We start from the raw sequence: 26460 nt of genomic DNA on the forward strand, positions 1-26460 counted from the left end.
CAGAATTTTCCAGCCAGCTCTGGCTAGAGAATTCTGGGAGTTGAAGTCCATAAGTCTTAAAGTTGCCAACTTCGAAGAACTCTAGTCTAGACCACAGGTGTGGCGTCCTGTAGCTGACAGGTGACGTTTTGTGACTTTTTCCCATTTGCGGAGCTGGGGTGGGTGTGGCCTGCACATGACGCATCTGGCCCACCAATTTGACACTCCTGGTCATGAAAAGCCAAGTTCTGATCCACCTTCAGCCATGAAAGCTTTGGGGCCTCCACTTTCAACCCAACCTTAGAATGTGGTTGGAAAAATAGGAATGATGTACACTACTTTGAGTGTCTGAAGGAAAGAGGGAATAAGTCAGTCAAACCGGTGAATAAAATAAAGGAAAAAAGCATGTATTAATTTATATACTTGAGACAAATTATAGTCTGGTGTATAATTAATATAATATTAATATTATTACTTTAATGCTAATATAATGCTAATATCTGTATATTCTACTTTAATTTAATTTCTTTGATTTTCTTCTATACTTACTATTGCGTTTTCTTTTCTAACGTGGAAAATTAATAAAAAATATTTAAAATAAAATAAAATAAATCAACCTCAGCCAGTGGCAAGTAGCAAATTTCATGAATTAATTTTGCCTCTTGGAAGGAATTGGGGTGGGGGGGTTGTCTTCCCGTTATTCCAAAAGTGCTATCTAAATTCTAAAGGTGCTTTTTGAAAAAAGGACTGTGTTTTTCCTTGAAGACATTTTTCCTTTTCATCCAAGAAGCTTCTTCGGTTCTGAACTGAATGGTGGGGGATGGCAGGATTTTTTAATCAATTCTCTTCCAGGAAAAACAAAGTCCAGCTTTGGGGCAACTATGACCAAATAACTGAGAATCTCCATAGACGTTTATCTAAACTCTAAACTCCATTCCTCATTCCCATGAAAATTGTTTTGTTTCGTTGTTTCATTTTGTTTGGCTCTGCTGCCTTTTGACATCCGGATTTTTTTGCATGCAGTCTCATTATATGATTATTTTTTCCCTTCTTTCAATTTGCATTTTGGCTGTCCAGGCATGGTTTTCAGTTAAGCCCCTCTGTGTATTTGCATCCAGCTTTAAGGTAACTTCATATCTGTGTTCCTCCCACTTGTGCAATGGAATCCTTTATCCACCCCCCTCCCACCCACATCTATCCCTCCAGTGGTTTATGGTGCTGTATGTGTTATAACGTACAGTGGTACCTCTACTTACGAACTTAATTAGTTCCATCTCCAGGTTCTTAAGTAGAAAGGTTTGTAAGAAGCAGCAATTTTTCCCATAGGAATCAATGTAAAAGCAAATAATGTGTGCGATTGGGGAAACCACAGGGAGGGTGTAAGCGCTGTTTCCTCCAAGGAGATTCCTAGAGAGGTCCCATGGAGGCTTCTCCCTGCCTTTTCCAGCCCTGTTTCCTCCCAGGAGATTCCTAGTGAGGACCCACAGAGTCTTCTCCCCATCTTTTCTGGTCCTGTTTCCTCCCAGGTGATTCCTAGGGAGGCCCCATGGAGGCTTCTTCCTGCCTTTTCCGGCCCTGTTTCCTCCCAGGAGATTCCGAGAGAGGCCCCACGGAGGCTTCTCCCTGCCTTTTCCAGCACTGTTTCCTCCCAAGAGATTCCTAGAGAGGTCCCACGGAGGCTTCTCCCTGCCTTTTCCGGCCCTGTTTCCTCCCAAGAGATTCCTAGAGAGGCCCCACGGAGGCTTCTCCCTGCCTTTTCCGGCCCTGTTTCCTCCCAGGAGATTCCTAGTGAGGACCCACAGAGTCTTCTCCCCATCTTTTCCGGTCCTGTTTCCTCCCAGGAGATTCCTAGAGAGGCCCAACGGAGGCTTCTCCCTGCCTTTTCCAGCCCTGTTTCCTCCCAAGAGATTCCTAGAGAGGCCCCACGAAGGCTTCTCCCTGCCTTTTCCAGCCCTGTTTCCTCCCAGGAGATTCCTAGGGAGGCCCCACAGAGGCTTCTCCTCGCCTTTTCCGGCCCTGTTTCCTCCCAGGAGATTCCTAGAGAGGCCCCATGGAGGCTTCTCCCTGCCTTTTCCAGTTACAGTTTCGGAGGCTTGGGTTCGTAAGTGGAAAATGGTTCTTGAGAAGAGGCAAAAAAAATCTTGAACACCCGGTTCCTATCTAGAAAAGTTCATAAGTAGAGGCGTTCTTAGGTAGAGGTACCACTGTATTTCTATGTAGAGCTGAGTGAGTATGTGCTTCACCCATGTGGCCTTTAATAGGCATTTACAAGAGTCCTCCATTGTCGTTCTCCTTTTGTTTTCATCGTCCCTTTTCTTTCCTTCTTTCTTTAAAATCAAAACAAAACACTTTGGCACCATTGATCAGTGGGACTTGTAATTCTGTTCCTATGATCTAAAAGCAGCGTTTCTCAACCTTGACATTCTTAAAAATATGTGGGCTTCGACTCCCAGAATTCCCCAAACAGCACTCTGGGATTGAAAGCCCACATTATTTTAAAATTGCCCAAGGTTGTGAAACTCTGCTCCAGAGCTACACAGGAGGTGATATTATTATTATTATTATTATTATTATTATTATTATTATTATTATTTATTAGATTTGTATGCCGCCCCTCTCCGTAGACTCGGGGCAGCTCACAACAATAACAAGAACAATGTAAAAAACAAATCTAATAATTTAAAAAACACTAAAAACCCCATTATTAAAAGCAAACACACACACAAACTTTCCATGTATAAACTGTATAGGCCCGGGGGAGATGTGTCAGTTCCCCCATGCCTGACGGCAGAGATGGGTCTTAAGAACTTTACGAAAGGCAAGGAGGGTGGGGGCAACTCTGATATCTGGGGGGAGTTGGTTCCAAAGGGTCGGGGCCACCACAGAGAAGACTCTTCCCCTGGGTCCCGCCAAACGACATTGTTTAGTTGACGGGACTCGGAGAAGGCCAACTCTGTGGGACCTAACTGGTCGCTGGGATTCATGCGGCAGAAGGCGGTCCCGGAGATAGCAGTGGTGCCATGGATCTTATTCTACCAAGAATAGCACACAACAGAGGAGACGCCGTGGGTGTTTAAAGATCCTTTTTGGGGGGGGGGGAACAGGTTGTCCAATCCAAGACAGGCTTTAAAAGAAGTCTAAGAAGGCAGAATGGGGTCTTTGAATGGGGCCACAGTTGTCACCCAGATCAGAGGTCTCCAACTTTATGACTTGTGGGCTTCAATTCCCAAAGCTTTGCTTTGCTGGTTGAGGAATTCTGGGAGTTGAAGTCCATGAGTCGTAAAGTTGCCAAGGTTGGAGGCCCCTAACCGAGAAAGCAACAGTGGATAGCTCACGGTGCCTTCTTGCTCATAGGATCATGGGGCTAGAAGCAGCAAAGGACTACCATCTTTAGGGCTTACTGGTGTGCCCTCCGATGCTGTTACAGGCATGCGCGCTGCTCCCATCGGTGTGAGATTTGACTTCTGTGCATGCACAGCAAGCAAAATCTTGTATGATGATGAACGCAAGAGTGAGGTTTCGGTGATTCCTGCTGATATAAAAAAATCAGCGAAAATCGCCAAAATCTTGTGCGTGCGAGCATCTTCACATAAGAATTTGCTTGCTACACATGTGTAGAAGCCAAATCTTGTACGGGGTGCACGTGCGCGCATCGGGAACACACAGCTGCGTGCGCAACAAGAAAATCGCTACCGGAATGTAGCAGCCCATCACTGGTTCCGGTAGCGGCCCATCACTGGCTAGGTCTTCTAGACCAGTGCTCCTGTCCAAGACTGAAATCTTTATATCATCCCCAACAAAAAAATATCCAATCTTTTCTGGAAAATCTCCAGCAAAGGGCCAACATACCAGCAACAGTGTGTGCCAACCTTGTGAGGACTTACAGAAAACGTTTGACCTCTGTCATTGCCAACAAAGGATATATAAGAAAGTATTGAGATGAACTTTTTATATTTGTATGCCGCCCCTTTCCGGAGACTCGGAGCAGCTCACAACGAAAACAACAATGTGACAAATCCAATATATTAAAAGACATCTAAAACCCATTATTAAAACCATGTAACACAATCATACCATACATAAACAATTTAAGTCCAGGGGTATTTTAATTTCCCCATGCCTGACGACATAGGTGGGTCTTCTATAGCTTACGAAAGGCAAGGAGGGTGGGGGCAGTTCTGATCTCTGGGGGGAGTTGATTCCAGAGGGCTGGGGCCGCCACAGAGAAGGCTCTTCCCCTGGGGCCCGCCAGATGACATTGTTTAGTCGACGGGACCTGGAGAAGGCCAACTCTGTGGGACCTTATCGGTCGCTGGGATTCGTGCGGCAGAAGACGGTTCCAAAGATATGCCACGTCAAGTTGGCCACTTTTAAGACAGTCACATGACCTTTTAGCCACCCCCTGGTCACATGATTGTTAAGCCATTCCCACCTGGTCACATGGCCAGCAAGCCACACCCATAAAATAAGCCACGCCCGCAGTGTGGTAGTAAAAAAATGTGCAGCCCTTCACTGGTACCCATGAACATAAACCAGGAGTCAGAAGACATGATGAAAACTCCTTCATCTCCTAACACATGAAAGCCACCATCAGCCCTAAAAACCCATTTCAAACCTACTAAAACTGGCAAGCTGGACAGATGATAGAGAAGGCAGTCCACCCTGGAATTGTGACTGTTAATGCTTCATCTCACAGGTTGCTTGGCCGGCATGCAATTAGATAACACTTTTCTGATCTTTCTGTCATGAGTCTATACATCATGCAGGGAAGTTAATGTATCAGCCACTCTTCCATCATTCTCTAACTGTATGAGAGCAACTTTTTCGGCTATCTGGTGCAAAGGCTGCTTTTATCACTCTGGATGGAGAGATAAACCAATTAATAAAACCAATTCTTTCGTTCCTATAAATATAATTGATTGTCAATCAGTGTTGCTTCCTAAGTGGACAATTTGATTTCACAGAAGTTTGATTTACTTGGAGTTATATTGTGTCACCGGAGAGGGGCGGCATACAAGTCTAATTGTTATTATTATTAATAATAATAATAATAATAACAACAGCAACAACAACAATAATAATGAATATAATGCAAGAAGTAATAAATATAATACAAGAAGGAAAGGGCCAGTTAAGCCAGCAACCTGAAAGCCCAGAAAAATGAAAATAAAAACCCTTATATGCCTTGACTTTTCTAAGATAGATTGCATCTGCAAATGGAGGTTCTCATTATAACTAGCCCATTAAGGAACTCTTTTTTGGGGGGTAAATTTTGCTTTTTACTTTTCTTCTCTCCACATATACTGAATCAAAAAAAATAAAGCAAACACTTAAACAACACAATATAACTCCAAGTAAATCAAAACTCTGTGAAATCAAACTGTCCACTTAGGAAGCAACACTGATTGACAATCAATTTCACACATTGTCAGCACATTCAACTTTGTACAGAACAAAGTATTCAATGAGAATATTTCATTCATTCAGATCTAGGATGTGTTATTTGAGTGTTTCCTTTTTTTTTTTTTGAGCAGTGTACATCCATACAGTACAGTATACCTTCTATTTCCAGTGCAATAAAAAGCAATGTAGTGTTAATAAATCATATATAATCACAGAAAAAAATTCTTGGTTCATGACTATTCAATTTAGGTATAAATCATTTTTCCTCGCTGCCAACTTTCTACTTTTGTCATCCAGATAAGCCAATTGTCTTCTAATTGAATTCCACCATTGATATTCCTTCAAGTATTTAATATCAACAATATCCCTGACATCTTAAACATTATTGCCTCCTTCCTCTCTCTATACAACTTTTAATGGATCCCTTGCCATACTTATTTTCTATTCTCTTTTTTTAAAAACACATTGATGCCATCGAGGTATTTACCATACCACCCAATCCATCAAGCTCACTATTTTAATCCTCGGTGTGTTTTCAGAACAACTTGACTTGGTCTGGTAAAAATTGAGCGGCTGTATTTTCATGGTATGTTGCTGAACATACTTGGCATGTGTCATTATTAATTTTGTTGGGGTGGGTGGCTCGCTGTGTTGTTTGAATCCAAATCAGTCTACAACTTTATGGTTCAGCACATTATGGGAGTCCAAAAAAATTAATTATTTTGCTAACTGAATTAAAGGTGTTAAATCAGATAGCTACCTAACTCCTCAGATATTATTGGCACAGCTGTTTTTCCTATATGCAGAGAGGTCTGAGACTGAACGCTAAGCCCACTGTATCCAAAGTACAGTATATGCGCCACTGCTGAGCATATCAGTAAAGGAAGATTCTAGTCCTCTTGGTTTCGGATAACATTCTTTTCTGCACTTGTCCACACATGCTTCTCCAAATGCATGTCTTGTTTGTTTGTGGAACCAGTCAGTTTTTCTCAACTTCAAGATGTGTTTTGTTTTCATCTCCCACAATTCCCCAGCCAGCAATACAGATAGTCCTTGACTTACGACCACAACTGAGCCCAGAAATTATCTAGCTGAGAAATTTGTTAAGAGAGTTTTGTCCCATTTTACGACTTTTCTTACCACATTTGTTAAGCGAATCACTGCAAGTCGTTAAGTTGGTTAGTAACACGGTTGGTAAGAGAATCTGGCTTCCCCGTTGATTTTCATTGTCAGAAAATCACAAAAGTCGGTTGCAAGGCACCTGAATTTTGATCACGTAATCAAAATTGGGAACGCTGCAAGAGTCGTAAGGATGAAAAACAGTCATAAGTCACTTTTCTCGGTGCCGTTATAACTTTGAACAGTCACTAAATGAACTGTCATAAATCGAGGACTACCTGGAACGTATGTGCTTCTGCAGTTAATCTAGTGCTTCTCAAATAGTGGGGCGGGCCCCCCTGGGGGGGGGCGCAGAGCGATGCCAGGGGGGGCGCATGACCTCGGGAAATGTGCTTTCTTTTTGCTGCAGAGAGTAGGGGCGAGTTTGCACCGAACAATAGCACACAGCACAGAGTAGGAGATATGAAGAATAGAATAGAATTTTTTTGGCCAAGTGTGATTGGACACACAAGGAATTGTCTTGGTGCATATGATCTCAGCGTACATAAAAGAAAAAGATACATTTGTCAAGAATCATGTGGTACAACACTTAATGATTGCCATAGGGGTCAAATAAGCTATGAAGAAACAATCAAAATTAATAAAAATCTTAGGATACAAGCAACAAGTTACAGTCATACAGTCCTAAGTGGGAGGAAAAGGATGATAGGAATGATGAGAAAAAACTAGTAGAAATAGAAGTGCAGATTTAGTAAAAAGTCTGACAGTGTTGAGGGAATTATTTGTTTAGTAGAGTGATGGCGTTTGGGAAAAAACTGTTCTTGTGTCTAGTTGTCTTGGTGTGCGGTGCTCTGAAGTGACATTTTGAGGGTAGGAGTTGAAACAGTTTGTGTCCAGGGTGCGAGGGGTCAGTAAATATTTTCACCACCCTCTTTTTGACTCGTGCAATATACAGGTCCTCCATGGAAGGCAGGTTGGCAGCAATTGTTTTTTCTGCAGTTAAGAAGTGCAGATAACAAACTCTTAAGAGACACCATGGAAAAATATTTAACAGGGATGAAAAGAGGAGAGAGAGAGAGAGATGATGAGACAAACTCAAGTCTCCCAAAAGCTAACATGAGGAAATATAACAAAGCGAAGCATATATAGCGCTTGGCTTCACTGTAACTATGGTGGGAGACAAGGAAAGACCAGTATGTTTACTGTGTTTAAAAATGTTGGCAGTGGACAGCATGAAGCTAAATAATTTAAGGCATCACTTAAACACATTACATCCCATCACGCTGATAAGCTGCTTGAGTTTTTTCCGCAAAAACGGGTCGAATATTGCAAGCAATAGTCCCAGTGGAGAGTTGGGGACGCACAAAATGTTTACTTCTTCCTAGGAGGAGGGATAGCAAAAAATAATTGAGAAGCACAGGGTTAACCTCTTGTAGGAAGCCAAATGGCTGACGACAGGGGTTGCCTCTTGATCTTGTGATGAAATGTTTTTCCTCTTGATGATGTGTAGAAACCAAGGAAGCCGGGAAGGTTTGAAAGACCCAGAACTGCCCGATGTGAATGAAGATGAGACGACTTCTTGAATCCCCCTCCAATCACACTGACGGATCATCTGGCTGCTGTAACTGTTGTAATCGGTGTCGTTGTCTTTGCACGCCATGCTGTTCTCATCAAACCGGGGTTTGCGATGTGTGGGAGAGGAATGAAGACACAACACTAAGAACTCAAGCAGCAAACCCCCAACCCAGGAAACGATACACCGAATAGCTAAATCTTCATACAACCTGCTGGCTGCATTTTTCCTCCCAAGATATAAGACATTTTGATGTTGTAAACTTGATATGTTGCCTCTTCATGTTGTGGTATAATGTGTTTGGCCAAATGTGCTGAATGTTCCTTGCTGGGAGCTGCTCGGTTAAAAATCTTCTATTCCAGCTCTAACTTAGGCATGAGCTATTAAGCCATCAGATTGCAAGCCCAGGTTGTTGCTATTCAATACCTCTTAGAAACCTTTCCACCTCTTTAAGTGCTGGCTCAAGGGTGCCGTTAACTTTGGCTTGTGTTGAAATGCAACAGCAATGCAGTAGCCCCTGTGGTGAGTATTCGACTCGTTTTGCTTCGGCATGTTTCTTAAATTGTGCATGGCTGCATACAATGCACGGCGAGGTTGCTAAAAACTAGAAAGGCTTCTGGATTTCTCTCCTCCTTTAGATACAGTGGTGCCTCTACTTAAGAACTTAATTCGTTCCGTGACCAGGTTCTTAGGTAGAAAGGTTTGTAAGAAGAAGGAATTTTTTCCCTTAGGAATCAATGTAAAAGCAAATAATGCATGCGATTGGGGAAACCACAGGGAGGGTGGAAGCCCTGTTTCCTCCCAGGAGATTCCTAGAGAGGCCCCACAGAGGCTTCTCCATGCCTTTTCCAGCCCTGTTTCCACCTTAAGAACCAGGTTCTTAGGTAGAAAAGTTTGTAAGAAGAAGCAATTTTTCCCATAGGAATCAATGTAAAAGCAAATAATGCGTGTGATTGGGAAAACCACAGGGAGGATGGAAGCCCTGTTTCCTCCCAGGAGATTCCTAGAGAGACCCCAAGGAGGCTTCTCTCTGCCTTTTCTGGTTACAGTTTCGGAGGCTCGGATTTGTAAGTGGAAAATGGGTCTTGAGAAGAGGCAAAAAAAAATCTTGAACATGTCGTTCTTATCTAGAAAAGTTTGTAAGGAGAGGCGTTCTTAGGTAGAGGTACCACTGTATTTCCCCCAATTCAGAATTGTCTGATCATTTCCAGAAAGACATTGCAGATGAAGAGAGCAAAGAGGACAGTTTCCCCTTCTGCCTTCCTTCCTTTTTGCACATGGAAAAGGGCTAAAGCTCAGTGGGAGGGTGTAGATTCCTGCGTTCTTTTGGATCCAATTCCTGGATCCAGATTCTTATGAAACCGAGAAAGCCTCTTCAATGAAGTGATGAATGCTGCTGCTGCCCAGAACTGACAATACTCTGCCAGATGATTCATGGTTTGACTTCACATAAGTTAGCATCATATGTTCCTTCCGAAATAATATTCCAAAAAAGCAAATCTGAGGTTATGTAAGCAGTGGCTATGCCATGTGAGAATTCTGCCTCTAGACCAGTGGTTCTCAACTTAGGGGTCGGGACCCCTTTGGGAGTCGAAGGACCGTTTCACAGAGGTCGTCTAAGAGTAGACCATGGCAAAAGTGCTATTGCTAACATGTTGTAAGCCACCCTGAGTTTAAGGAGAAGGGCGGTATAAAAATTGATTGAATGATTGATTGAATGAATGAATGAATGAATGAATGAATGAATGAATGAACGAACAAACAAACAAGCAAACAAACTAAAGTTTCTATTCTGGCGCCTTGGAACATATTTTACAATCCAACCAATCAGGCGTTTACAGTGGGGGTGTCCCTCTGACCTTCCTGCCAATCAGCTTAAAGCTTTGTTGGGAGAATTGGCACTAGATTTATGGTTGGCGGTCACCACAACATGAGGAACTATATTAAGGGGTCGCGGCATTAGAAAAGTTGAGAACCACTGCCATAGACATAGTCTTTATTCCATGCTCTCATAGAACTGGGTATGTTTGCATTATTGAGCTAACTTATTTCTGTGTCAGCCACTGCAAAGGAAAAACTAAAATTTCAATTGTCAAGTATGAGGTTACTTGGAGCTCTGGAAAAGGCTGGCTTTTTCCCCATTTATTCCTGATTCTTCTTCCCTCCCTCCATCTGAACTCAAAGCTCTTATGATAGATCTCACTGGCTGTTCTTTCAGTAAACGTCACCTTCATCTTTCTAGTCTAAATATTTAGAACAAACTGCAGAGGGAAAAATGGTACATGGGCCATTAAGTTTATTTTGTGGAATTGTTTACCAGAAGCCTCATCATAACGTCATGCAAAAAAAAATATTTTGATTCAGTCATACTCATAATCAGGATCAAAATTAATGGGATGTTAGAGGGAGCATTTCCAACTGCACCACTGCACTAAAACAGTAGATCTGTTTTGGTGGCATAATTAATTGTAGAAATGCTCATTAAACCAGATCTACTCATTCCTGTGGGTTGAAATAAACACGCAGGATATACAGTACGTATAACATCCCATTGCAAAGTGTCAAATTTAATAACTGGAATGCATTTCTCAAATATTTGCCTGCAGCTATTTATCTCAAGATACAAAACATTTCCAAAGCCATTTTCTATGTCAGAGGGCCTGTCCATTCGTACCAAGTTGATTGAGACTAAAGGGGATCGTGTTGGGACAGAATTAAAAATGATGCCACTAATTCTTTAACTATTTCACATCTCCCCCACTCCATCTCTTGTTTTACACCCCATTTTCTCACTCTTCCTCATATTGAAATGGGGAGGAGTTTATTACACTAACCAGCATCCAAAATGATTGTTTACAAAGAGAAATTGAACTGCTAAACAAGGGCTTTATGAAATTATGGCAAAGACCACATATGACATAAGGGCTATTGGTTGCCAAGACTATTCTACTAAGTCTGGGATTGTTTTCTCAGATGTGTTTAACTTGGTAACCAAGTTAATCCATTCTGAGGTTTGCACAGCTCACGAATTATGAACTTACAGAACAGACTGGGTTCTATTAAAAAAGAAACAAGCATTAGCATATTGTATGAATGCACCATTAGGTTTAATTAACCAGGTTACGTGTACATGTGAACACAACTCAGCATATTTTGTTACATTTTTCTGTACAAAGCCAAAAACATTGAAGACCTTCCAAATATTTAAGTTGCTTCTTTAGAATTTTGCCAATTTAATATTTCTCTGAGATTTACAGTAAGAAAATAATGACAGTGAAAGAGCAGTTTCTGACCTGTTTCTGGGACATGTACTTCAATATGTAGAAATCCAGGTCATTTTGAGATAATCCTATTTTTATATGTACGACTGATGCTTAAATTAAGGCATGGAAAGATGGCCTTTGCGTGACTTGTCTTCATTTATAAGTCCGTCTCATATTCTCATCAGCAAATTCAGAATTATTATTTTTTTCATTATGTTTAATATTTTAAGGCATTAGGATAGGCATTTGGGTCTGTGTACTTGGCTAAGAAAAGCATGACAAAATTTGGAAATATTCAGAAACCAATTCTTTCTATAATCCCACATATTTGTCTATGGTTAATTTGATAAAAAACCTGTAACTTCAAAATGATGTCTTCGGGTACCCCTGTTAAAAAAAGCCACCTGTTCCCAAAATGTATTCCACTATTATGTAAAGTTTATGAAGCAATTGCTGTCTTTTCCCTCCCCATTAAAGTTGATTTTAACAGTTATTCAAAGACATAGCAAATCATTTGATTTTCAGGATCCCAGGTCACATATATTCACAAATCATGTTTCCACCGAGTAGAGCCGGGGTGGCGCAGTGGTTAGAGTGCAGCACTGCAGGCTACTTCAGCTAACTGCTAGCTGTAGTTCAGCAGTTCGAATCTCACCACCGGCTCCAGGTTGACTCAGCCTTCCATCCTTCCAAGGTGGGTAAAAATGAGGACCCAGATTGTTGGGGGCAATGTGCTGATTCTTGTAAATCACTTAGAGAGTCTAAAAGCACTGAAGCAGTATGTAAGTCTAAATGCTATTGCTATTTGATTTTCCTCTGTTCCTCATTTGCAAGCTACCCAAACATTGACTTTGAATTCTATTCAACCTTCTGTTCTGCAGTACCTGGGTAACAGCCTTGTTTCGTTTGTTGTCTTCTGAATGGGTTACACTTCAACTTTCTAGAAGACCAGAGAGAAGAAATGTTCTCATCTTTGGAACAGAGCATTTAGGAAACCACAAAACTGTCAATTGGGGGTGTGTATAAAGGTCTTCAGCAGGTTATTAAATGACAGCAAACGAAACAAGGCTGTTACCCAGGTATGTTTGTGAGCACTTGGATAGGAATGCCACGATTAAGAGAATCTGGCATGGTTTGTGTTCTGTCGGCGTGTCTCAACCGCCTGTAATTACAGGGTAATTAATCCAGAAAGACACACACCACACGATAGAAGGAAAACCCAAAAGTCTTTATTAACAGGAAAACAGAAACAGCTCCCTTTTTAAATGTCAAAGGGATTTTCTGGTACACAAAAGGCATAGGTTAAATGCAGTCCAAATGCTCAACCCAATAACTGGGAAATTGAGTCCAATTCTAAAGTCCAGAAAGTCCACACACAATGTTGAACAGCAAAAACCACAATCTTGACGAAACTATGAATCAGATAAACTGCCATGAGGCTAAAACAGCAGGCTGCTCTTTTATCTGTAGCACTAATTACAGCAGCCCAACCCAACCACAGGTGGCCTCATTTATCTCCTGTAATAATCCTTCAGTTGTTGTCTCCTATGCATCACTCTACGCATGCGTGAATGTGTCATACATTCTTGTTCAGAATCCAGGGATGATAAGGATGATTGATCTCCTCCTGGGCTGTCTGCCAAACTCCCCTCTTCCAAGTCACCCCCCACCTTCTTCTGAGGAAACTTCACTCCCTGACTCTGTCGGCAATAAAACAGGCCTATGACATGTTGATGTTTCCCCTGCATCTACCTCCACATTCCTTGGGGCAGGAGCTGGGCCAGAGCCAACCACAACAGTTTGTAACCAATCAGTTCTGCCAAACTAAACTTACCTCTCTTTTTTTTGACAGAGCTACTCGTTAAGTAGATCAGAATACCGTAAACAAGTCTTCCTCATCTTTAGCAACTTTAAGATGTGTGGATTTCAACTCCCAGAATTCTCCACTGAGTACATCCATCTCTCTATCTGATTCTTCTTCCCCAGCATCTGACCTTAGCAAGGAATCCTCACTGTCCGAAGTTGATGGTAGTAAGACAAGTCTCTAGGAACCTGAGGACTCTCCTAAGCCAACATCCAAATTCCCCATTGCAGGAGCTGGCCCAGAGCCAACCACAACAGAGAGGATGAAAACAGCCTTGCAGACTTCCCTGAAGCCTGGGGAGGGCAAAAAACAGCCCAACAGGCCTACCAAAAGTTCTGAAACAGACTGGCCATTTTTTACTCTCTGAGGCCTCCTGAGTGCAAAAAACGTCCCAATGAACAAACCAGAAGTTCAGAACAGGATTCCGGTTGGCCTGTTGGGCCGTTTTTCATACTGTGGACGCTTCAGGAGGCTTCCATGAAATCTCCAGAAGGCAAAAAACAGCCCAACAGCCCATTTCCTAAACTACCGGTTTGCCTGTTGGGCTGTTTTTCACAATCCACAGACTTCGGGGAAGCCTCCCAAAGCCTCTGGAGGGTGAAAAACAGTCCAATTGGGGGGAAGCCCATGCGCAGGAATGCATGTATGTGCAGCATGCAGTGCAGCACACATGGGTTTGTGTCTTGCCATGTGTGCACGCACTCCCATTTTTGGCACACAAAAAGAAAAAGGGGTTACCATCCCTGATGTAGGTGTTCTTATTGACCAGAAGTTAAATGTGAGTCAGGAGTGTGATGTAGCTGTGCAAGGCAAATGCTACGGTGGGGTACTTTCATAGGAACACAAGAGTCTAGTTAGTGGGAAATCATACCTCCATTTATCTGCCGTGGTCACATTCCCTTTGGCATATTATGCCCATTTCTGGTCATAATTCAAAAGAAACAATGACAAATTAAGTTCAGCTCAGGGCTGCCATGATGATGAAGGGGTTTAGAAACCAAACCCTCGGAGCAACAGCTAAATAATCGCTCTGTTTAGCTTGCAAAAGAGACAACCGAAGGAAGATTTGAAGAAGCAGTCTTCAAATATTTGAAAGGTTGACGCATAAAAGAGGAAGTGGATTTATTCCTTATAGACTGAGAGAACAGAACTGGAACTAACAGCTGTCAGAAGAAACCTCTTGACTATACTAGCTGTCAGCCACCAGAAGATGTTCCAACATGATGAAGTTTTCCTACGGAAATCTTTCAAACAGAGGCTAAAAAATTAGCTGCCAGAGATGCATTACTGGATCACTCGCTAGATTGGACTAGATGACTTCTTAAGTCCCTTCCAGACTAACATTTCCATAATTTGTGGACATCCGAGCCCAGTGATAGCGAACCTTTTTCTCCTTGGGTGCCGAAAGGGTGGGGCCGAGAGGCAAAAGGAAGCATTAAGCTCCTCCCATAATTGGGTATACCAGGCTGATCAACAGAAAAAACATATAACACTTCCCTGGTACAAAGCTGAAGGGATTAGATACTGTAGCCTAGAGGTTAATTCTCTGCCTTACAAGGCAAAGGTTGCTAGTTCAAATCCCAGTGATGGTATGGCTAGCTGAAGAGGCCAGAACAAGGCAAAAATAAATCTATCCTAGTCTCCCTTAATTTTCAAATTCAGCAAAAACATGTTACACACACACACACACACACATATGAATTTATACACATGTGTATTTTCTTTTATGCACACAGAGTATATGCATCAAAGACAAATTCCTCGTGTGTACAATCACACATGGCCAATAAGGAATTCTATTCCATTCCATTCTATATTCCTTTGCCCATCCAATTCAAAGTTAGTGAGCAATTTTGCCTGCAAAATTGTCTGGCAATCTGCCCACCATAGCTGGTGGGAGGACTTTCAAGACCCACAGCCCCTAAAGAGAGTGAGTTATGCCCAACAATGCTGGCACTACACAGTACATAGAAATAGCATTGCTTCACCATGGTTACCAAGACAAGCAACTTCAAACAAGAGCTCAAGAGGACATCTTCGTTTCTTGTCTTTCACTAGCATCTCTGATACTACTGTAGCCTGTAATGCACTTCATTTTTCACCGCTTTTCATGGAGCTCAACTTTTGGTTTGCCCATTTGGCCATATTTTCACCACCCCAGACTTCAGTGATGCCTATGTGCATATGTGGGGATAGAGGGGTTGTGTGCATGTGCAGGGCAGCATGGGGGTGCAAATGTATGGTGGGGAGGAAATGGGGGTGGACCCATTCACGCATGCTAGCACACGCACATACACCCTTTGGGCACGCAAACCAAAAAATGTTCCCCATCATTGCAATATACAGTGATACCTTGTCTTACGAACTTAATTGGTTCCGAGGTTCGTAAGGTGAAAGAATGTTTCCCATAGGAATCAATGGAAAAGCGAATAATGCGTGCAAGCCCAAAACTCATCCCTTTTGCCTTACACTGCTGGGAATCCCCGTCTCCGGACTTCCGTTGCCAGCCGAAGCACCCATTTTTGCGCTGTTGGGATTTCCCTGAGGCTCCCCTCCCTGGGAAACCCTACCTCCGGACTTCCGTGTTTTTGTGATGCTGCGATTTCACTGAGGCTCTCCTCGCTGGGAAACCCCACCTCCGGACTTCCATGTTTTTGCGATGCTGGGATTCAAAGCAGTGCCGGCAAAAATGAAGGGAATCCCAGCAAGGGGCGCCTCAGTGAAATCACAGCATTGCAAAAACACGGAAGTCGGGAGGTGGGGTTTCCCAGGGAGGGGAGCCTCAGAGAAATCCCAGCAGTGCAAAAACGGGTGCTTCGCTGGCAATGGAAGTCCAAAGGTGGGGTTTCCCAGTGAGGGGAGCCTTCAGCTGGCAACAGAAGTCCAGAGGCGAGGCATCCCAGCAGCGGAGGCTTGAGTTTGTAAGGTGAAAATAATTCAGAAGAAGAGGCAAAAAAATCTTAAACCCCGGGTTCGTATCTCGAAAAGTTCGTATGAAGAGGCATTTGTAAGACAAGGTATCACTGTAATATTATAACAGCAAACCACAGGAATCCTCAGTCAGTGTCAGTCCTGTACTTTGCTGCCATGTTAATTTCAATATTTTGAACTGAAACAGCATGGAGTGGAATAATAGCAAAAATAAAGTTCACCGATGTGTCATAGAAACAGAGTGATTTTTATTTAGTGTACTGAGCATTTTGCCAATATTCTCTTGGCAATGTTTACAATATCCTTGATATCACTAGTCGCATTTTTTTGCTCTAATTGTGAGACTGAAGGTGGCCACACAGTGACTTCCCAGCTGAGCCGAGCCTGGCATCTTGTGCGTGCAATTAATTTATGTACTATACTGATGTATAAACTGCTATTCGTACCAAATAAATGGCAAATTTATCCTATCGATCTCTACACAAAGGGCGCCTTTAGCTGCATGTGCAAAATTTTCTTGGATAATGATTTTGGCACACCTACATTCACAATTCTGCTGTGAGTGTGAAGGACAGGGTTACTGTTGCGGTTAGCTCTGGCCCGGCTCCTGCCCCAAGGACTGTGAATGTGGGGGAGACATCCACATGCTGCAGGCCTGTTTTGCCCCCCCCCCAGTGGAATCTGCTGATGAAGGTTCCTCTGACCAAGAAGACATGAGTGACAGGGAGGAGGAGAGTGTGGCAGACAGCTCAGAAGGAGATCAATTATCTAGCTCCTCCTTGGATTCAGTACAAGAGTTAATGATACAGCCACGCATGTGGAGAGCGATGCATAGACAACAACGGAGAGATTATTATCAAAGAAAATGAGGCCACCTGTGGGGCTGTGGTAATTAGTGGGTGGGGCTGTGGTAATTAGTGAGGCTGCTATAAATAGCAGCCTGTGGGTTTGGCCATTGTGGAGGATTATCTGATCATTGTGTTTCGTGCCTGCTTTACTGACTTTGACCTTTGTGTGCTGATTTTTCCCCACTTTGAAACTAAACCAGAGCAAAGTGTGTTTCACTTTGTGAAAGAAGGACTGTGAATTGCCTCACAGCTGCAAGCTAAGTATCACAGAACTGATAAGGGACTTGTACAAATTACCAGTTTGTTTGGAGACCAGTGCTCTTTGCTATACCAAAAGAGGGCTTCATTTATTTGCATTTTCGGTATAAAGAACATTGTTTTGTATTTTCAAACGTGTGTGTGTCTGAAATTGTATCTGTGCATTTTCGGGAGGATTCTACCAGAGAGCTCGACAGAACAGTTACTAAACTGGCAGAAGAATGCAATGCGCTTTATTATATTTTATCCCACTTTTGTTACTTTATAGGTAATAGCAATAGCACTTAGACTTATATACTATGTCACTGTGCTTTATAGCCAGTGAAGGGCTACCAACATTTTTGCTACCACACTGTGGTTGTGGCTTATGCAAGACACCCTGCATTTTCTTTCAACATATTTCAGTGCAAATTGGGTACTCTGGGGTGGAGCTCCATTTTCACTACCCCACTGCGTTTCCCCCTGTCCAGGCAACAGACCACCCCTGTTTATAGCACTCTCTAAGTGCTTTACAGAGTCCCAAACTATCTGAGTCCTCATTTTTCTGTCTTTGGAAGGATGGGAGGCTGAGTTAACCTTGAGATTTGACTTGCCAAACTGCTGGCAGCCGGTGATCAGCAGAAGTAACCTGCAGCATTGCACTCTAACCACTGCACTGCCATGGATTCAAGGCAGCAAACATACATAATACTTCTTCCTCCTCCTATTTTTCCCACAACCACTTTGTGAGGTGAGATAAAGTGACTGGCCAAGGTTACCCAGCTTTCCTGCCTAAGGCGTAGCTAGAACTCACAATCACCTCTGTAGCCTAGAGGTGGAGTTCTTGCTTCACAATCAGGAGGTTGTGAGTTCGATCCTAGGTAGAGGCAGATGTAGAGTCTCTTGCTTCGGCAAAGGGTTAGACTAGGTGGCCTTCAAAATCCCTCCCTTAATCTGTTAAATCACCTGATTTCTAACTCGATGCCTTAACCACTAAACCAAACTGACTCAACTTTCTAGTTACAGAGAATATAAAACAAAATCCCTTAATCTGGATCAATTTTTAGATTACCCTATTTTTCAAAGTATAGGATGCACCAGAGTATAAGACACAACTTAGTTTTGGGGAGGAAAATAGGGAAAAGAATCTGCTTACCAGGTATTCATCTGGTTAGCATTATTAATCAAGTCAGTTTCAACACATTATTTTATCCCCTGGTTAGGGCTTTAAAAAACCCTTATTTGGAGAGAGAGTAACAATGAAAGAGCTTGCAAGCCAGTAAGAGCTGGGAACATTGTTAGTACCTGGTTAGGGCTGGAAAGAAACATGTGGAGCGGTGTTGTGATTCCGTCCGAGGCCCCCCAGGGAATGGCTGATCTTCTGTCGGTTTCCTGCTCAGAGGGGGAGGATGAGGAACAGGAGGTTCAGGCAGACGAGGAGGAGGAATCTCAGGCTGAGGGAGAGGGAGGACAGCCAGAGTCCCCCGAGAGGGAGCTCTCCCCAGCAAGCAGCCTGGATTCCTTAGAGGAAAATGCACAAGCAATCATCGATCTCCGGCAGAGAAGAGCAACACAACGAAGGGGACAATTAGCCAGGTACTTTCAGCACTGAAGAGGCAACAGCTGGGTTTGGGTGTGGTGCTCTCTGGAAAGGCTAAAAGGCAGACCCACCCTTCCTGGCTTGTGGAGTATTATCTTTGGGAGTCCTGGGACCTGGCTGTGATCTTTGGCGTCTTGGAATTCTGGTTTGTGACTTTGACTACTGAAACCTTGGGGGGAAAAGGTGGGGGTCTTATGCTCTACAGTGGTGGGTGTGCCAGCAAGAAGTTTGCTGTATTGTCTGGACATCAGGACTCTGCTGTAAAGTCTCCTAGCCTGCCTGTTGGGAAGAACAGGTTTTTCTCTGTGTTTATTTTTCAAGCTATAAAGTACTTTTGCTTTTACCAGCGTGTCTGGCTGTTTTTTCCAGTTGGTGTTGAGGTCTGGGGGAACCCAGACAGAACAAGCAAGTTACAGCAATGAAAAAAAAAACCTGCAAAGACTTAGGGCTTGGAAAATATTCTTTGCAGAGAGTAACAGGGGTTCTTGATCCTCAAAGTCCCCATCATCCTCTGACTCAGACAATAACCTAAGTGGGGTTTCTACAGCCTCTGTTGGTTCCTCAGTCCCTACCTCTTCCTCACTCTCAGGCTCAGATGGCAAGAACACTGGTCTGCGATGCTAGTATTCCTCCATCTCCATGACTAGCTGAGCCGGCCGTGGACCACTCACAACAGTTTACGTCAAATGAACCTAGATACTATTCTGCCGGGCTCTCTGGTAGGAGCCTCCCGAAAATTCAAGGGTATAAATTTCAGACACACAGACGTTTGAAAATTCAAAACAATGTTCTTTATCCCAAAATTCAAAATAAACTAAGCACTCTTCTTTGTATTGCAAAAAGCACTCGTCCCAAAACAACCGTTTGTTTTTTGTACAATTTCCCTTAAGCAGTCATTAAGTACTTAGCTAGCAGCTGTGAAGAAACTTCACACCCCTTCTTCTTCCAACGAAGTGAGACACACACACATACACACACACGTTGCTCTGCTTTGTTTTCAAAGGCATGTAAAATCAACAAAGTCCAGAAAACAGCAACACAGGATTCCTGACGAACTGCGATCAGATACTCTTCCACAACGGTCAAACCCACCTGCTGCTATTTATAGCAGCAGCCCTAATTACTGGAGCCCCACCCAAACACAGGTGGCCTCCCTTATTTCCTGTAATATGTTCTTACTTGGTCTCTTCTACGCATAATTCTGTACTTGCGTGGGTCCAAAACGTCTTCATCCGAATCAATGGAAGATAAGGGAGATTGACTGACTGGGCTGTGTGCCAAGCCCCCCTCTGCCGAGTCACTCCCACCTTCTTCTTCGTCCGAGGAAACTAAATGCTGAACTGACTCTGTCAGCAATAACACAGGCCTGTGACATGTTGAAGTTTCCCCTGCATCCACCTCCACATTCCCTGGGGCAGGAGCTGGGCCAGAGCCACCCACAACAGATACTGAATTGCCACAATTCAGGAGACTGAATAAAAATTTGCTTTTGTGGAAATGACTGCATTGTATCAGAGACTCACCATGGCAAATTTGCATCAGATATTCAAACAACAGCACCATCTAATCAATAGAGCAGGTGTTGTATGAATCAGAAAAATTGTTTTGTCCAGCCTGCCCATTGTAAATAGGTTGCTACAGTTTTATAACTTTTTTTTTTGGTTTTCTGATAGAATAGAATTCTTTATTGGCCAAGTGTGATTGGACACACAAGGAATTTATCTTTGGTGCATGTGCTCTCAGTGTACGTAAAAGAAAAAGATACATTTGTCCAGAATCAGGAAGTACTTAATGATTGTCATGGGGGTCAAATAAGCAAACAGAAACAATCAATATTAATATAAATTGTAAGGATACAAGCAATAAGTTACAGTCATACAATCATAAGTGGGAGGAAATGGGTGATAGGAACAATAAGAAAATAATAGTAATAGTAATGCAGGCTTAGTGAATCATTTTGACAGTGTAGAGGGAATTATTTGTATAGCAGAATGATGGCGTTTGGGGAAAAAGTAACCCTAATTGGTCCTTACATAAGGTTTTATTCTTTTAATTTATTCAAAACATTTATACTGCCCATCTTCTAACCAATTCTGGGTGGCTCATAACCTAAAGTTAAAACAACATGTAAAATTGTACCAAAAGTGCAAAAGTAAACATGCCATAAAATTTATATACAAATTCCTAACTAGACGGATGGCAAATAGGAAAAAATAAAACATTTGTCACATTCCTTTGGCGCCCCCTAGTGGATTCAGACCCTATGAACATTTCAGCATCTCAGGATCCCATGAAAGCTTATGGGTTTTTTATTTAATATTCTTCCTTTTTAATTCTCAAAATGATAAGGATCAATGAAATAAAGTTTAGGCACTCTGAGGAAATGGTGGGAGTTTTAAACTGTAGCCTAGACATAGCAAACCTCCCCCAAATGCAAACCCATTTCTGAAAATAAGATACCATGAGGTCAGTTTTGTCTGACTGGCAGGGATTTTTTGGCAAGATTTTGAGAGGTGGTTTGCTGTTGCTTTCTCCCTAGGACTGGGAGAGTGTGGGAAGCCACGCCCCTCTCCTAGAAGAATGAAATATTTTTGAGAAATATTTTAAAATGCAGGATTCCGCTGCATGAATCCCAGCGACCAGTTAGGTCCCACAAAGTGGGTCTTCTTCGGATCCCGTCAACTAAACAATGTCGCTTGGCGGGACCCAGGGAAAGAGCCTTCTCTGTGGCAGACCGGCCCTCTGGAACCAACTGCCCCCAGAGATTAGAATTGCCCCAACCCTCCTTGCCCTTCGTAAGCTTCTTAAAACCCACCTCTGCCGCCAGGCATGGGGGAACTGAGATACTCTTTCCCCCTAGGCCTTTACAATTTTATGCATGGTATGTCTGTATGTAGGTTTGGTTTTATAATAGGGTTTTTAACTGTTTTATTTTTTTTATTTTTTTATTTTTTTATTTATTGGATTTGTATGCCGCCCCTCTCTGTAGACTTTAATATTGGATTGTTATATGCTGTTTTTATTACTGTTGTTAGCCGCCCCGAGTCTGTGGAGAGGGCGGCATACAAATCCAATAAATAGATAGATAGATAGATAGATAGATAGATAGATAGATAGGTAGGTAGGTAGGTAGGTAGGTAGGTAGGTAGGTAGAGATAGATAGATAGATAGAGAGAGAGAGAGAGAGAGAGAGAGAGAGAGAGAGAGTGGTCATGGGCCTGCCTAGGCATGCCCATGTTTCTCCAGCATTCCGCGGACTGCATTAGCTGCCAATTGGTTTGCAGACACAATTCAAAGTGTTGGTTATGACCTATAAAGCCCTCCATGGCATCGGGCCAGAATACAGTGGTACCTCTACCTAAGAACGCCTCTACTTAAGAACTTTTCTAGATAAGAACCGGTGTTCCAGGGTTTTTTGCCTCTTCTTAAGAACCATTTTCTATTTAAGAACCGGAGCCTGGAAAAACTTTCCAGAAAATTTTAGAGCGGCACCAAGGCCCGACCAGTTTCCTGTCATTTCCCCTTTAATCTCGGCCTTTTGGTGCTGCTTAAGGAAAGCCTCCTTAAGCAGCACCAAAAGGCCGAGAACTGGCAGTCCACAGTGAACAAAACATTTTCCTTTCTCTCGGGATGCCTCCCACATACCCGGCGCGAGGTTGCTGGGCAAGGAAGGGCAAAAGGGGGCACTTCGCCAAACTGAGGAGTCACCACAGTGAAGGAAAGGTGCAGGCTACAAAGCAAGTGAGCGAGAGGACAGGGAAGCCCTTCAGCATGGGAAGGAAGAGGAAGCAGGTAGCAGCAGCAGCCGCCGCCTTTCAGTCAAAGCAGGAGCTTCCCCCCTCTCGCCCGCCTGGGTTTCTCTCTCTGGTGCAGTGTATGAGGCAGCCTTGCACCAGGTGTATGGGAGGCGCGTGCTCCTCCTCGCTGCCTCAGAGTCCCCCCCTTTTTAAAAAAACCTTAATTTTGGATTTTTTTGATTCCTCTCACCTCACCTTCTTCCTTCGGCAGTGACTGTCCTCCTTCTCTTCTTCCTCCTCCTCCCACCCAAATACCGAGCTTTTATTTCTTTCCTAATGGGTTTGCACACATTATTTGCTTTTACATTGATTCCTATGGGAAAAATTGCGTCTACTTACAAACTTTTCTATTTAAGAACCTGGTCACGGAACGAATTAAGTTCTTAAGTAGAGGTACCACTGTACTTGCAGGACCACTGACTGCCGCATGAGTCCCAGTGACCAGTTAGGTCTCACAGTTGGCCTTCTCCAGGTCCCTTCGGCTAGATAATGTCACTTGGCGGGAACCAGGGGAAGAGCCTTCTCTGTGGGGGGCCCGGACCTCTGGAATCAGCTCCCCCCAGAGTCCTACAGCTCCCATCCTCCTCGCCTTCTGTAAGAATCTGAAGATTCATCTATGCCACCAGGCTTGGGGCCGTTAGACCCTAGCCCCCTGGCCGACAAATGTATTGTAAGTTAGTTGATTGAATGGAAATGGGAATTTTTTAAATGGGTTTTTTAGATCAATTAAATTAAACAGATTGGATTTTGGATGTGATATTGTTCCCTTATATGTTGTAAGCCGCCCCAAGTCCTCAGACGGGTGGAATATAAATACAATAAATAAGTAAGTAAAATGTTTCCCCTAAAAGAGAAATAAAAAAACTTAAGGGAAACAGAAACTCAAGAGCCTCAGCTCCCTACCCCCAGTAGATATTTTGTGCCCTTTGAGAAAGACTGGGCCAAAACAAAAGACCTTCAACTCCAGGATGATGGGATTAAGACATGACATGTTGGTTATGACCTATAAAGCCCTTCATGGCATCAGACCAGAATATCTCCGGGATCGCCTTCTGCCGCACGAATCCCAGTGACCGGTTAGGTCCCACAGAGTTGGCCTTCTCCGGGTCCCGTCAATTAAACAATGTCATTTGGCGGGACCCAGGAGAAGAGCCTTCTCTGTGGCGGCCCCGACCCTCTGGAACCAGCTCCCCCCAGATATCAGTTGCCCCCACCCTCCTTGCCTTTTGCAAGCTCCTTAAAACCCACCTGTCGCCAGGCATGGGGGAATTGAAATTTTTTCCCTTCCCCCTAGGCTTATAGAATTTATACATGGTATGCTTGTTTGTATGATTGGTCTCTTAAATTGGGGTTTTTTAGATTGCATAAATAAATAAATAAATAAATAAATAAATAAATAAATAAATAAATAAATAAATAATAAATAAATAAATAAATAAATAAATAAATAAATTAACCCACTACCATCTAGCAGCAGAAATTACTACTGTTGCAGTTCGCTCTGCATTCTGCACAAATAGTCATGGACTCAGAAGATGCAGAGACTGTGGAGGCGTGGTACAAGTGTCCTGTTTATGGCCCCTGAGATTGACAGATGAGGGGTCAGGGTCAGAACAACAACCTGGGCCTGCTGCACTTCCTGGGATGAGTGAATCAGCACTTCCTGTGAGGAATGACTTTGCATTTCCTGTGCTGAGTGACTCAAGAGGAGGAGTCTTTTTTGGATGTCAGAGTGCACAGGGCATTTAGGAAACATGAGTGGTTGGCTAAGAGATTTACCCATGAGTAGTACAATTAGGTCACGCCCTCACAGTATTTAAGTGTGAGGCGTGCCTTGCCTTATTGTAGAGAACAATCCAGGTCATGGTGGAGAGATCTCGTATCAGATATTGGATTCAGCTTGTGTTTTAAAAAGAACGCATTTTTGCCTTTGCTAACGAGCTTCAGTTTTCCAGTTAGCTTTTGACTTCAACACTTCTGAAATCTTGCCTCACCTGGTAGCTGTCCGGGACTCTTGCCAACTGATAAGACTTTGCCAGAATTGAATTCTCTTTCTAAAAAGACTTTTAAAGGACTCTTAAAAGCCTGAGACTGTTGTATATATTAAATCCTCCAAATTGTTATTTTTGATGTACATCTGATTACTGGGGCTCGGTGCTAGAGCAACTACATTGCACAAAATCCTAAGGACATTGAGTCACCCTACAAACTTCGACCCCCTACATGGCCCCAAGGGAGTCTGACAACAGCCAATACATGTTCTTGCACAGGAACAGGAAGCTCAAGTGCAAAACCCAAGAGAAGGGATAAAAACCCAACTCCATGTGGCCAGCTGCCCAGAATCCATGTGGTTCTACTCCATCATTAAACCTTCTTCCCAATCAGCCTCCATGTTTCCAGTGTCTTTTTTCCCTGCTTGGAACTGGACCTGGATATTTTCTTCCAAGAGTGACTGCCTCAAAGGCATCTAATTGGCTTGGTGCCTAATAGGGAGGATTAGAACTCAAGCCTCTTCATTTCTGAGTTCTTAATCCTTACATCAAACTGATCCTCAGAATGAAAATGGGTCATAAGATACAGAATTGGAAGGAGTATTAATGAGGGGTCCTTGGTGCTCTCCTAGCTTTCTTGTTTTCTTGAAGACATTGCATTACCCCAGTGTTTCCCAACCTTGGCAACTTGAAGATATCTGGACTTCAACTCCCAGAATTCCCCAGCCAGCATTTGCTGGCTGGGGAATTCTGGGAGTTTAAGTCCAAATATCTTCAAGTTGCCAAGGTTGGGAAACACTGCATTACCCTAACTAGGTAATGCAATCAGTGCTAGTAAGGAGTGCTGTTTGTGGTCCATTTATATTCTGGTGAGTTGCCTGTTTGTGTGAGTGTGGATGGTGTTAGATTCTTTGGTTAGGCTGTTTACTGATGGCTCTCTGGTAGTTTCTTGATTGGGCCATAGCTTATTTGATTGTTGGTTGGAAGTTAACCTTGGAGTTAATCTATGCATTGGTGAGGGAGGTGCTTGGGTCTTTCTGTTCTTTTTGGGGTTGGTCTCTTTTGCAGAGTCTATAAATGATGGTAAATGTGAACATTTTTTTCCTCAGGTGCCGAAAGAGCTTGTGCACGCACTATCGCGCATGCACAAGTGCACACACCGATAATTCAATGCCTGGGAAGGCCGAAAACAGCTTCCCCCATTCCGTTTCCCAACTTCTGGTGGGCTCAGTAGGCTCATGTTTTGCCCTCCACTGTTATGGTTGGCTCTGGCCCAGCTCCTGCCCCAAGGAATGTGGAGGTGGATGCAGGGGAAACATCAACATGTTATAGGCCTGTTTTATTGCCTACAGAGTCAGGGAGTGAAGTTTCCTCGGAAGAAGAAGGTGGGGGTGACTTGGAAGAGGGGAGTTTGGCAGACAGCCCAGGAGGAGATCAATCATCCTTATCATCCCTGGATTCTGAACAAGAATGTATGACACATCCACGCAAGCGTAGAGTGATGCATAGGAGACAACAACTGAAGGATTATTACAGGAGATAAATGAGGCCACCTGTGGTTGGGTGGGGCTGCTGTAATTAGTGCTACAGATAAAAGAGCAGCCTGCTGTTTTAGCCTCATGGCAGTTTATCTGATTCATTGTTTCGTCAAGATTGTGTTTTTTGTGCTGTTCAAGACTGTGCGTGGACTTTCTGGCCTTTAGAATTGGACTCAATTTCCCAGTTATTGGGTGAGCAATTGGATTGCATTTAACCTGTGCCTTGTGTGTACCAGAAAATCCCTTGGACATTTAAAAAGGGAGCCGTTTCTGTTTTTCTGTTTATAAAGATTTTTGGGTTTTCCTTTTATTGTGTG

The 26460-nt window shown here is 43.1% G+C and overlaps 1 protein-coding gene across 2 annotated transcripts in view; it reads left to right on the forward strand.

Moving 5' to 3' along the window:
• CAMKK1 (calcium/calmodulin dependent protein kinase kinase 1) overlaps nt 1-11830 on the forward strand; it is a 179180-nt gene extending 167350 nt beyond the window's left edge. The window contains exons 16-17 of one of the 2 annotated variants that reach the window (XM_070735175.1): nt 1057-1104; nt 8012-11830. In XM_070735175.1, the coding sequence (XP_070591276.1) occupies nt 1057-1104; nt 8012-8084 (121 nt within the window). In that variant the 3' untranslated portion in view covers nt 8085-11830. The remainder of the gene's footprint in view (nt 1-1056; nt 1105-8011) is intronic. The other variant, XM_070735176.1, reaches the window with a different exon arrangement.
• Nucleotides 11831-26460: the final 14630 nt, after the last annotated feature.

This window comes from Erythrolamprus reginae, chromosome 1 (genome assembly GCF_031021105.1).
Source record: "Erythrolamprus reginae isolate rEryReg1 chromosome 1, rEryReg1.hap1, whole genome shotgun sequence".
In the NCBI taxonomy this organism is placed as follows: domain Eukaryota; kingdom Metazoa; phylum Chordata; class Lepidosauria; order Squamata; family Dipsadidae; genus Erythrolamprus; species Erythrolamprus reginae.